We start from the raw sequence: 14,265 nt of genomic DNA, 5'->3' as shown, positions 1-14,265 counted from the left end.
AAGGATGACTCTAACATCTTAAACTCAGGTCTAAATTCACTTGTTAGTAATTCCTCAGCCTATGAGGTTAATATTGAAATGAAACTTTAAAAATACAGCCTCGGGCTTCCCTGGTGGCGCAGTGGTTGAGAGTCCGCCTGCCGATGCAGGGCACACGGGTTCGTACCCCGGTCTGGGAAGATCCCACATGTCGCGGAGCGGCTGGGCCCGTGAGCCATGGCCGCTGAGCCTGCGCGTCCGGAGCCTGTGCTCCGCAACGGGAGAGGCCACAACAGTGAGAGGCCCGCAAACCGCAAAAAAAAAATAAAAATAAAAATACAGCCTCTTCAAAATGCATTTTCTTAAAAGAAAAAAAAATTGCTAGAAGGTGATTTAATCATTTGTGATTTCTGAAGAAAAATGAAGATCTTTCTTTGCACTTCCAAGGGTTTTCATTTGAAAATCAACGCGTGATCTAGAGTTGTTACTTTTTGTGATAAAATGACAAACATGGGCAAACCTAAGCCTCTAACCCTATTACGTGGTGCACTGAAATCCTGCAGGGGAAAAAAAAGAAGTATGATCACATTTCCCTAAGTGTAGCTTTTTCATATAGACCTACATTACACTGACACTTTTTTTCTGTAAATATTTTGAATATGCATGATCAATTTCTGTCACTTGTCCAACATCTAGAAGTGCCTGACAACGTTCTAACATGAATTTCTGGATTAGTTTCAGAAACAGAGTGACGGGTAACTGTATCCACAAGTGGTTGATCTATTTTGATGTGAACCTAATTAATGCTGCATATGAACCTCCAAATGTCACAGTACAGGAGTTTTACAGTTTTAATTATTAGACTGACTTAGCTAACTCATTCTAAATGAAATTTGAATTTAATTTAATTTAATGTAAGTTATTAAACTCTTTTACAATAAATTCTTTTTTTAAGAGAAAGGGTTGTATAAAATCATTCAATTATGATCTTAGCATGTGGATGAAAACTATATAAAAATGCCACAAATAATATATGACTTCAACATTATGACTGGAACTACAAACTTGCAGGGAAGGATTGGGCTGCCCAGCTATGATGTCTGGTCACGAAGTCCAAGCCGCTGTTTGATGAATCTGGAGATTAGGAGCTGAGGCCGTTTCTGGTACTCCACCAGAACATCATGGGGAGAGTTGATCTGGTCGCATTCAAGTCTGTTGAGAAGTGTCACACAGACCACAGCAGCTAGAAGAGCAAATAAGACCATTACCAAACAAATGGGTTTATCTTTTGCATAGAAACATTAACCAGACACCCCCGTGTCCCTAGCACATGTACTTTGTGTTGTTTTCCCTGTTACATAAATGCAATCTACTGAAACTTCCAGACTTCCACATGAATTATAATTCATATTTCTGTGGACTCCCACCAAACACTCCACCTAAATAAGTTAATTGAAATAATTTTCAGCACTCTCAGCACTTCTCCTTTCCCCTATAATTGGCTACATTAAGGCTTAGAAAAGGTTTGTGTTCAAGATAAGAACAAGGAGGGATCTTTGCCATCCAAGATACACAAACCTCCAGCTTTCTATCCCATTTCCAATTCTTAGAGCAGGCTTTTCTTTTTCTTTTTTTTTTTTTTCTTTTAACATCTTTATTGGAGTATAACTGCTTTACAATGGTGTGTTAATTTCTGCTTTATAACAAAGTGAATCAGCTATACATATATATATATATCCCCATATCCCCTCCCTCTGCGTCTCCCTCCCACCCTCCCTATCCCACCCCTCTAGGTGGTCACAAAGCACAGAGCTGATCTCCCTGTGCTATGCGGCTGCTTCCCACTAGCTATCTGTTTTACATTTGATAGTGTATATATCTCCATGCCACTCTCTCACTTCATTCCAGCTTACCCTTCCCCCTCCCCGTGTCCTCAAGTCCATTCTCTACGTCAAGCAGGTTTTTCTTACTTCAGGATATAACTAGAGAGCTAGCCACTTTTTTCCTGAGATGACATTTTACTCCTTGGTGCAGTGTTTGAGTTTGCCTACTGGAGAGGGAAGTAAGTAGAGAAGAGATATGACCACTAACCTTGGGAAATAGCAATAAAGGCGAGTACTGACTCTTTTGAAATCTGAGAAAAATAATGAAATGATATGCTTAAATGAAATGATATGCATAAATGATATGCTTAAGAATCGGCTCCATGAGAAAAGGGAACCCTCTTACACTGTTGGTGGGAATGTAAATTGATACAGCCACTGTGGAGAACAGTATGGAGGTTCCTTAAAAAACTACAAATAGAACTACCATATGACCCAGCAATCCCACTACTAGGCATATACCCTGAGAAAACCATAATTCAAAAAGAATCATGTACCAGAATGTTCATTGCAGCTCTATTTACAATAGCCCGGAGATGGAAACAACCTAAGTGTCCATCATCGGATGAATGGATAAAGAAGATGTGGCACATATATACAATGGAATATTACTCAGCCATAAAACGAAACGAAATTGAACTATTTGTAATGAGGTGGATAGACCTAGAGTCTGTCATACTGAGTGAAGTGAGTCAGAAAGAGAAAGACAAATACCGTATGCTAACACATATATATGGAATTTAAGAAAAAAAATGCCATGAAGAACCTAGGGGTGAAACAGGAATAAAGATACAGACTTACTAGAGAATGGACTTGTGGATATGGGGAGGGGGAAGGGTAAACTGTGACCAAGCGAGAGAGAGAGGCATGGACATATATACATTACCAAACGTAAGGTAGATAGCTAGTGGGAAGCAGCCACATAGCACAGGGAGATCAGCTCGGTGCTTTGTGACCGCCTGGAGGGGTGGGATAGGGAGGGTGGGAGGGAGGGAGATGCAAGCGGGAAGAGATATGGGAACATATGTATATATATAACTAATTCATTTTGTTGTGAAGCTGAAACTAACATACCATTGTAAAGCAATTATACTCCAATAAAGATGTTAAAAAAAAGAATCGGCTCCATGAAGGAGCACATTTATTAGCATTTAGTTTCTAAAGAATGAGGACAAAATCTTGTGATAGTTACAAAACTAGGGGGAAAGAGCAAACATCTTTCTTTTAAAAAAAATGAAATTCTCATTTTTGAAAACACACCATAAAAGCGGTGTCTTTGGTTTGTTCCAGCAAGAACAAGAGAGAGACATTGGGTCCCCTGCAAATTCTTTATCATCAGTTTCACATGAAATCTTTGATTTCAAGGAATGTGGTTATACACATTGAAATCAGTGACAACCACTTTGAATTGATAGCAGTGTCGCAATCTCTATGTTCATCTGCATCATTTTAAAAAGGATTTCAGTGGATCTGGGATTAGATGTAGCTACAGTCACGAGCTTTGAGGTCATGAAGTGTGATATTTATTTCTTTGAGTTCTGCACTATCTCAGACTTCTGGATTTGAGAAGGCGAAATGGACTGTAATCATAATAGATGCTATCTGTTTTGTTTGGTTTAGCTCTTGCTATATGCTGGGTATTTATACCATTTAGACCTCATAGCTGTGCCATGAGCTAGCTATTATTTTTATCCCCTTTGGACAAATGATGAAATGAGGGCTTAGGGAGGTAAAATGGGCCCAGTAGGACACAGCTAGTAAATAGCCAGTCAATTCCAGCTTCATAAACTGCTGAGAAGACACCTCTACCTCCCATCCCTCCTCCTCTGCACATGGCGAACCATAAGGCAGACCTGCCCTGACAGATCAGTCAAACTGACCCTCCTGTTCAGTGAACTGAAAAGCAATTGAAAATATCCAACTTGAGCTGAGTCAAGTATTTTCATCACCTAGTACCCTGTTTATTCAAAACTCATTCAGTTGTAAAGCAAGTTGGCCCAACAGGTAAACAAGTAAATGGAAGAGCTAGAAACTTCCTCGGCTTTTCAAGTTAATGATCAGCAAGTCTGTGATGGCTGACATGAGCTGGTGGTAGCAGGGAAAAGATGAAAGTCCTTCTCTAATCCTTCACTTGGCAGAAGGATAAAAGGAAATACGTGCTCTGTACTTGTCAAGGAGAGGGAGCTGACTTGACTTAACGTCTTCTCCGGCTATTTCAAGGGTGAGGCCAAAGAGGGACAAGAACAGGTCGTCGCGATCTCAGTGGTGTTTTCTTGATGCTGGAGGACCCATTAACAAGCAGCCTGTAATAATCTTGTCGTGTAAAATTACTATTTCCACAAGCAATTAAAAGGGACTAATTTACCCAAAACAATTTGTCAAAGTTAAGCCTGACAGCTTTGCGACCATAATCCTCAGGTTGGGCAGGGAGGATGGCTCCTGCAGAGAGGCATTCAGTGACCTAGCTGTCACCAAGGAGGCTGTCAGCTAACTGACCTCAGGCTGCAATGGGATGGGAGCACACCAGTGTTAACGTGAAGCTCAGTGTACCCTCGGCCACACCAGGAGCTCCCAGTGATTCTAACTCTTTGTTTTTGGTCCCTTTGCAAATCTGATGAAAGTTGTTAACTGCAACCTCTTTTCACAAAAATACACATATGCACATCCACACAAAATATTGTATATAATTTCAAGGGTTTCAGGGCTCCTGAAGCCCACCCTGAATTATTAGAAAACTATGGTCCCCCATGGATCCCTGCTTTAGCCCCACCTCTGTGATTCAGGATGGAGTTCCAGGAAGGTTTTCCCATGAATTGTAGGCAAAGGCAGCAACGTGAGGCAGAAACTCCCTGTGCACAGCAGAACCAAACAGGGCTGGGTCTCAGAAAATGGCAAAGCAGCAAAGGTTGGCTTTGGAGTGTCCAGCCTGGCCCTTAGGACTGCCCCTCTCCCACCTCTCCCCAGCCCTTTACAGGGAGCCCTTCACTTCTCAAGGTTTGAGCTTTTTAGGCAGACCCCATCTTTATTCCTCAGGTGCCTGGTATATAAAACACAGAAACCTCAACAACCCAGAACCTTTGCACTTCCTCTGTCTCCTCTCCGTCTGTCTCAGGCTGTTGACTGCTAATCAAAAACCAAGTGGAGAAAATTTATATTCAAAGGATCTGATCAAAGCTAAGGAGCATAGGAACAAGTTGTTCATCTAGACTGGCATTTCTGAAAATGTGCTCCACTGGCCACTTGCGTCAGAACTAGAGCTTGTTAATAATGCAGATTTTTAGGCTTTATCACAGACATACAGAAAAAGGAGTGAGGAATAAGAAAGGGCAGTTAATCTGTACTTAAAACAAGAAACTCAGGTAAATTATTTGCACATTGATATTTGACAGCTATTGCTTTAAAGACTTTAATCTCTATCCTGAATTAAATCAAATTAAAGCAAATGTTCATACCTGCACCCTAGTACTTTAGGTTCCCAGAGAACCAAGATTTAGCATTAACTCTATCAAAAATTGTCCCATATCTTTTATAAAAGTGTTACTAAAGATACTGTCGATGTAATATAGCTGATAATTTCACTTAAGTTTAACATTTGGATAATGTTTTTATGACAAACCTTAAATGCTTTCTTTATAAGATAATGAGAGCTGTGTAACTCACAAGTGTTTCCATTTTCAACTTGGCCTCTAGGAAACTCAGAACTAAATCTAAGTATTTAGATTTAGTATTGCCCTACCAGGTAGCTTTTTGATATTGAGAACTCCCCATCCACTCCCTTAAATACATGCCTCTTATTCTCTTTACCTTTGCTTAAATTATTTATACATTCATCTTTTATTGAAAGCTGTGGTTAATGCCTTTTAGAAAAAGAAGAAAGTATAAGTAATCTGTCGATAGATAAATATGATACTCTTTTATACCTGTGGAATAGTGCTGGGAAAGGGGGTGAGGAGGCAGGAGATAACAGGGCTAGTCCATCTTCGTTTTGATCTGGCTGTGTTTCCTTAGACAGGTCACTTTTTACTCTCTGGGTCTTATTTCATTCTCTGAGAAAGGAGCAGGTTGGACCTCAAAGGTCTTGCTCAGCTTCTGTGCCTCACATTATCTTGGTATGAGGACCATGCTGTCATCTCCAGGAGGTCCAGCTGCAAACTTGGGGACTTGTGCTTCTGCTGGATGCTGGACCTCCAACCAGAGATGTGTCAGGGTGGGCAGAGGATGTGCCTGCTGTGCTAGGGGCGGAGGCCCCAACAGGGAGAACCCAGGGAGCCCCACTGAGGTCACAGGTGGGAAGAGGCGGGTCACAAGTAATGCCAACACAAAAAAAGTTGAATCTGTGGCCCCAAATCATTCTCTAACGTGTGAGTGTGTAGGTACAGGAAGGCAGGAGTAGGATAGAGGACAGGAGAGTAGAATTAAAATGAATCAAACAAAACTCTAGACACAGACCTTGATTTAAAATATGTAAAAACCAGCAAAGCAAGAAGAAACAATTTTTTAAAATCCTGTCTTTATAAGCGTAATAAATGAATTACTTACCATTTATGCCTGATTTCCCAAACACACTGACTTATTTTCTTGGTAAAATAACAACTGTGCATACTACTGAATAAGTATCAATGTAATGCTTTATTTGATTCCAACACTCAGCATCTTGGTATGTGGTTAGCCCTTAGGGGGTTTAGCTTTCTTTCTAAAGTAGCACAGCTAACTTTTAAAATAGAAAAACCTGCAGGGGTTTTTGTTTGTTTGGTTGGTTGGTTCCTCTGAATAGAGATCTGAACCTTGTGCATCCATGGGAGGCTGCTGGGAAGACTCAGCAGGGCATGGTGCAAAGGGACCTCAAGTCAGACAGAGCTCGGTTCCAGTTCCAGTCCAGCTACTTCTTATTTACTGTGAGAACCTAGGAAAGTTATTTAACCTCTCTGAGCCACAGTATCTCTCAGGAGATACTGTGAGGGTGAAGAGCTGCAATGGGTTGCCTTTTGCCTTTGTGTAATAATATTTCAAAACCCCAATTTTCCTCATTTTTGAGTTAAGAAACGGTCCAGTTCCAGACTGAGTATAATCTTTAATCCTTGTTGTAATATCTTCTTTACTTTATCAGTGATCATCCTGCAGTTCCCAGAGCCCAATAGCCTTCATTTCTGGGACCAGCAGAAGAATATAAAATGGAATTAAAGCCAGATTCTGCTCCCTTTCACTGAGCTGTAATATTATGAAGACTGAATACATTCCCAAAGTTCCCAGTATCTGTCAAAAGAAATAACACTGAATTCTTCCATTACCCTTAAAGAAAACCCACTGTGAGTGCTGCCAACAACTAAAGACAAAGATTTAAGTGAAACTAATCTTGGATAAATATTATGTTTCATATATTGCCATGCAAGCAAGCTTGTGTCAAAAGGCAGCAGGCACTGTCTTTTAAAGATGGATGAAAATTGAACGTACTTATCACAAGTTCACAGTGCAAAAGGATTAACATCTTTAATCAGAATGTTAGGGGTTTAATTAAAGTAGATTTTGCTTTAAGAGAGGGACAGATATATGCATATTATAAAACCATAGATGAATGCATTCATACAGCATTGTACAGTGGGTTTACCTTGTTCTGAAGGTTCAGCCTTTCAAGGTAGAATAATTTTGTGATGGCCACTATTTCCCTCACCCAAGTCCTTCTTAAAGCAACAATGGATTCCCACTATTATTTTTCAGGATAATGAGATCAGGATAACAGTAGTGACTTAGGGGTGTCCGTGGCCCCATTTCAAGCAGTTTGTCCACCTATCAAATATCAGGAGATCCAAGGGCTACAGCTATAGCAGAAGTATTGTATGAAACTTACAGCAAAGGGAGGCTTAGCCTCTTCCTAGTTGGACAATTATGTGGCACTCCGAAGTCCTTTAGAAAATTCCAAGCCATAAATGTAGCTGGGTAATGAAGGAACCAGTTGAATTTGTTCTAGCCGTCTTCCACGGTCAGTAGGGGTTGAGTGGTCATTCTGTTCACTCATTTGTTCATTCATTTAGTAAATATTTGTTGAATGCCCATATGGCAGATATTATTCTAAGTGCTAGAGATATAGCAAAAAAAAATGACAAATAAGGTCCCTGTTCTCATGCTACTTATACTGTAATGGAGAAAGATGCTAAATACATACCTCCATGCATTAATACATGTAAAATAATATGTAAGTTAATATGTAAAGAAAACAGAAATGTAGTCTGGTATAGTGGTAAATGTGATGCAGAGAAATGAAGTGGAATGAGTGAATGAGTGAGTAAGTAGAATGAATGTGGGTGAGTTTAGTTTAGGTAGTCATGCAAAACTTCTCTGATGAAGTGAGACTTATGGTGAGATCTTATATTAATCATAAAGATAAGTGGTAATCCATGTGGTCCCAGGTGAATGCAGAAAGATCTGTTTTTGCACCAGTCCAAAGTCAATGACTGACTCCTCTGAGTTAGGATGGTGAAGCCTCTAGAAGACGCTTGTTTAAATAAAAAGTTGTTGTTTATTAGCCATCATTGCCTTAGTATGAAGTCAGAGTGGTTATCCAGTCATCTGGTAGTATTAAAGGGACATAAAAAGACCATTAGAGAAGGCTGTCTGGAGAGACTGGGTGGAAAGGGCCGTTGCTGACAGTGGGAGAGAGATTGAGGGGGAGGGGCACTAGGCCTGGGAGCCCTGAGCTTTCGATGCCAGATGAAACACATTTTCCAGTGTCGCTTAGCATTGGTATAATATAACCTCCCTAATAAGTATGTTAAAACAGCTGCTTGTGAAGTCTCTCTCAGCCCTTCCCCAAAGCAAGCTTTTCTACCTCATACAGAGCTTTTCCAAGCTTCACTGCTTTTGTGGAAGGATATAATGAAGTGGGGGTGAAAGATAGGAACATGGTAGCATCATATGCATGGGGTTTTGGTCTGTTTCCTTGGTGGTTGGTCTTCCAGGTGTTGATCTTCCTGTACCAGGAGTGCACCTTTGGAAACGGTGGTGTCTGAGGTAGGTAAAGAGTCCCTGTCACCATGAAGAAATTTGGACAGAAATACTCCCAAGAACTACAGAATTACAGAGTTACAGATACAACCTTTAGTGTGAATGTTGGCAGCCCAGAAAGGGTCTGCTCAATGGAAAGGCTGCAGCAGTGGCCTGGAAGAGAGCTATTGGCAGGCTGAAATCAGCTACCAACAGCTCCAATAGCAGCAGAAAAAAGGAAAGCGCAGCATGGGGCAAGCTAGAGAGGACAGAGTCCAGGAAGGTACCTGCAGCTGGCAGAGAAAGCAAGGTCACAAGGATTCGTGGCAAGGACAAAAAAATCCCTCATAACAGAATAACGTCGCCGAGGCTTTGGCAACACCCTCAAAGAGAGAAAGACTAGGGTCCGGGGTTCACAAGCCTAGAACTCTCTCTGGCTGCCTCTTAAGAAAGAACTGATGCTCATCACTAAACTTACATCAGGGCAGCAGTTCGTGACGTGGCATTTTATGTTTGACTAAACTGGTTACCAAATTTTCCTCCATCTGCATATCAGGTGGAGCCATGACTCAAGTGACTGCTTGCTGTTTCCATAAGAAAGAAATGTGAGGAAACATTTCCTGGAGCAGAAATATCTGAATCCAGGTGTTCCTGCAGGTCATGTGCTGGTTAGGCTGCTGCTCAGGAAAGGGCAAGCTGCCCACCGCTGGGGCTCCCACTCCCACTAACTTGTGGAGAGAAAAGCAGATGCTATTGTTTCCCTGAAAGGAGGTATTAATGATGGCCTTCTAAAGAGGACAAGGATGCACTTGCATCCTTTACTCATATGTTACAAGGATTTGTGTGTACATTCATTCTGAGTTGAGAGTAGTGGTTCTACAATTAATCTCTTCTTGTGACCTATAGCTCCTTTCTAAAATGTTACCGCATACATTTTGTTTGTAGTTTTGTATATTAAAATTGATTGACAATAAGGACAAGTATTAGAATTCAAGTTCCACTTGTGATCAAATAAGGCATTATTGGGCTGTAATTCTTTACTCCTCTGAAGATTTCTTCTTTGGGGCTGGGACACTAGGCTCTCCAGGTATACTGCCAATTGCACTGACGACTCTTCCTTAGTTTCTGCTGGATCTCCCTCACCTCCCCTGACTTTTTCATCTGTTTTCTACACTCAGGCACTTTGTCATCTCATTTGTTACATGGCTTTAAATGCCATCTATATGCTGTCAACTTCCAATTTTACTTCCCCAGTCCAAATTTCTCACCTAAACTCCAGATTCATAAATCCACCTGCTCACGTAGCCTCCATTTGATGTCTACTACAGTACTGCCAAATCCTCACCCAATTTTTTCTATCCCAACTGTGATAACTCCATCCTTCCAGCTGTTCAGGCCAAAAACCTGGAAATCGTTTTTCACTAGCGTTTCACTCCAAATTCCCATCAAACTGTCAACAAATCCTGTTGGATTTGCCTTCAAGATGTATCTAGCATATGACTACTTCTCACCTCCTCCACTGTTGTTGTACTGGCCTATCATCTCTCCCTAGACTACTGTATCAGCCCTCTTACTTCTCTCCCTGCTTCTGCCCTTAACCCCAGTAGGCTCTTCCCAGATCAGCAGCCAGTGTGCTCCTGTTCAGACGCAAGCCAGATCCCGTCACCTCTCTATTCAAAGCAATGACTTCTCATATCTCTCAGAGTGAAAGTCACAGTTCTCATAGGGACCACACAGTCCATACTCCCTCCATCGCCTACCCTCTCCACTGCTGTTACTCCCCTCCAGTCACACTGGTCTCCCTGTTTCTCCATCACACTCTGAATGCTCCTGCCTGGTAACCTTAGATTTGCATTTCCTGGACTCCTTTTGCCCAGACACCCACGTGGCATTTTCCTAAATGGCACCTTCTCTGTGTACCCTTCCCTATTTTAATGTATGGTTTCCCTCCCTACCTTGGCTGCCCCTGTGCCCTTTCCCTGCCTTATTTCTCACCATCATGCTCCTCAGCATCTAACATATTACCATATTATAGATTGCTCTCTGTTGTTGTTGTTTGTCTCCCCCCTAGACTCTGCAAGGGCAGAGATTCTGTCTGTGTCATCCTCTGCTGTGTCCCTACTGCTTGGGTGCTCAGGCCACTGGTTGATGCACAGAAGTCCTTTCTTTAGGAAGATAATAATTGAGACAAATCTTATCAGCCAAAGATTTGATTTAAAAACCAAGCTTCTTGTATTGTGCTATGCACTCAGTAGGTACACTATAAAACATGTTTGATAGATGACATATTTTATGGGCTCTTTTCTGAAAAAAAAAAACCATGAATTCTAAAATTGCTCCAACATTTTCTTAGGCATCATTGTTCATATTTAGGACTGCTTCCCACTCAAAAATAATAGTTTAGATGGTGCTATTTTGCTTTAGGACTGAGGCTTTCATAGCCAATTTAATAAAGAATATTTAATTAACTTTTCAGGTTTGCCTCTTCCATCAATAAAACTTGAATTTTTTTTTAACATCTTTATTGGAGTATAATTGCTTTACAATGGTGTGTTAGTTTCTGCTTTATAACAAAGTGAATCAGTTATACATATACATATGTTCCCATATCTCTTCCCTCTTGCGTCTCCCTCCCTCCCACCCTCCCTATCCCACCCCTCTAGGTGGTCACAAAGCACCGAGCTGATCTCCCTGTGCTATGCAGCTGCTTCCCACTAGCTATCTCTTTTACATTTGGTAGTGTATATATGTCCGTGCCTCTCTCTCGCTTTGTCACAGCTTACCCTTCCCCCTCCCCATATCCTCAAGTCCATTCTCTAATAGGTTTGTGTCTTTATTCCCGTCTTACCCCTAGGTTCTTCATGACATTTTTTTTCTTAGATTCCATATATATGTGTTAGCATACGGTATTTGTCTTTCTCTTTCTGACTTACTTCACTCTGTATGACAGACTCTAGGTCCATCCACCTCACTACAAATAACTCAATTTCATTTCTTTTTATGGCTGGGTAATATTCCATTGTATATATGTGCCACATCTTCTTTATCCATTCATCTGATAATGGACACTTAGGTTGCTTCCATCTTCTGACTATTATAAATAGAGCTGCAATGAACATTTTGGTACATGACTCTTTTTGAATTATAGTTTTCTCAGGGTATATGCCCAGTAGTGGGATTGCTGGGTCATATGGTAGTTCTATGTGTAGTTTTTTAAGGAACCTCCATACTGTTCTCCATAGTGGCTGTATCAATTTACATTCCCACCAACAGTGCAAGAGGGTTCCCTTTTCTCCACACCCTCTCCAGCATTTATTGTTTGTAGATTTTTTAATCTAGAGGATGACTATGAAAATAATTTGAAATCACAAAGAATAGTTATATTGATTAGTCTTTGTGAAAATTATGTTTTACTTCAGTAGGTTTTCTTGGTGTTGGTCAGAGATTAGTGGTTCTATTGGAATAATTTCACCAAAAATAAAAATGCATGCCACACACATATTTGGTTTCTTAATGCCACTCTCCACCCAAAGGAAGCAGAGATTCTTGGAGAAATGGCTGATCCCCTTGCCCTGAGGCAAGGAAAGTGTAAGTGGTACCTAAGAATCCCCTTGTGCCTGAAAGCAAGAAAATTCTCAAGAGTTAAGAGAATTATGTCAGAAGGACAAAAGAGTGCACTAGAAGGGGCTCCTCCTGGCCACATTTGGGATAATTTGAGTATCAAAAAGAATAATGACAGAAACTGCTTATAACACACTGCTTTGAACAAAATCCACCAAACAATAATGACTCCCTGCCACCAAAAAGAAAAAAGAGAGAGAAGAGTGTGAGAAAGAAAGGCTCTTCTTAAAAGAATGCTAGCTAACAAACGTAGGAGGAATGATGGAATTAGAAAATCATCATTTGTATTCCATGCTAAAATCACTGGGAAAAGACAATTGGGTTACAGGATATTCGTTCACACAGTGCCAGATTATCATCCCGGAAGTTACTTGCTACTTTCAGAGAGAAAACATTAATTTTTCAGGGGAGGGAGATGGGCAGTTACCCCTTGAGCCAAGTGATCCAACTTGAAATTACTAACAGTGGAATATCTTCACATTACCTTTCCCTGATGTGGTGCAATGGAAAGTTTACATTACTATGAAGTGTTCTTACCACATAGCTGAATCTAATCAGGCCACTAGACTTTACTTCTGCTTTACAGGAAATAAAGTGAAATCCCACAGTGACGAGTACAGACAAATCTAGAACATGGATGTTCTACAAGATAACTGCCTGAACTTTTCAAAAATTCCTCTGTCCTGGGGAAAAAAGAAAAGTAGGGAAACTATTCTAGATGTAAAAGTATAGAGATACGATAACTAAGCAATACAGTGTATAAAGCTAATTCAATATTAGATTAAAATAATCTTTAAAGATATTTTTAGGAAAATCAGAAAATTTAAATATGGAATGGATGTTAAATGATGTTATGAAATGATTTTTACTTTTCTTAAATATTTCTTTTTTGGTTTGATAATTGTAGTCATTAGGAGGACATCCTTATTCTTAGGAAATGATGCTAAGTTACAAGAGTTAAGTGGCATAATATTTATAATTTATATACAATGATTCAGGAGAAAAAAAGCAAATAGGTGTGTTTGTGTATATGTGTGTATATATATTATATATATATATGTGTATATATATATATACACATACACACATATACAGTATTCTTTCAATTTTTCTGTATTATTGATTTTTTTTTTCAAAATAAAAAAGTTGGGAAAAGCAAAAATGCATGTAAATTAACTCTAAAAACACACTACTCCACTGATGTTTTGTCCTTTGATGGACTACTTTAGGAATATTTTATTTGTGTCATGTCTCAGTAAATTCAGTTGTAGTAGAAAACAGCTTCCACTACCAGGATGAAGAAAGCAGAACAATCTATCAAGTCTTGGCTATGTAACCCACTAGCTGGTGACCTTAGGCAACTTAACTTTTGACCCTTGAGGCTTGGTTTCCTCATTTGCATAACAAATAATGTCCTGCCCACTCACAAGATATTATGAGATAACCATGCATTCAACCCAAAGTAATATATAGCTGGATTCCTTTTTCTTCTCCTGAAGAGTGAGAATAACTTCATGAAAGAGGAGAATTTGACCCTTAGGCATTCATAATAGTCTTACCTTTTAGACCACAAAGTCTACACATGGCCGCAAACACCGTAGATTCCATTTCGATATTCCTGATGCCGGCATTATATGCTCTTTTCAAGTAATCTAACCCCTTTTCTCTGGAAAAGGAGCACAGCGCTCCATCTAGTCGACCCTGGCCTGAAAGAGAATGGAGAATGTTTAGCGACGTGATGTCCCACGGTGGCTGTGGCATCACTAAGCGGCTTGCTGTCAGCCCAAGTGCTCTGTGGCTGACT

At 40.3% G+C, this 14,265-nt stretch overlaps 1 protein-coding gene across 1 annotated transcript in view; it reads right to left on the bottom strand.

Moving 5' to 3' along the window:
• Positions 1–311: 311 nt before the first annotated feature.
• UPP2 (uridine phosphorylase 2) overlaps positions 312–14,265 on the bottom strand; it is a 45,589-nt gene continuing 31,635 nt past the window's right edge. Inside the window, exons 6-7 of the mRNA XM_007446449.1 lie at positions 14,021–14,167; positions 312–1,222 (exon numbers count right to left, since the gene is read on the bottom strand). Of these exons, the coding sequence (XP_007446511.1) occupies positions 1,071–1,222; positions 14,021–14,167 (299 nt within the window). The 3' untranslated portion in view covers positions 312–1,070. The remainder of the gene's footprint in view (positions 1,223–14,020; positions 14,168–14,265) is intronic.

Source organism: Lipotes vexillifer, unplaced genomic scaffold (genome assembly GCF_000442215.2).
Source record: "Lipotes vexillifer unplaced genomic scaffold, Lipotes_vexillifer_v1.1 scaffold173, whole genome shotgun sequence".
NCBI lineage: Eukaryota > Metazoa > Chordata > Mammalia > Artiodactyla > Lipotidae > Lipotes > Lipotes vexillifer.
This window is presented reverse-complemented; position numbering and strand designations above follow the sequence as displayed.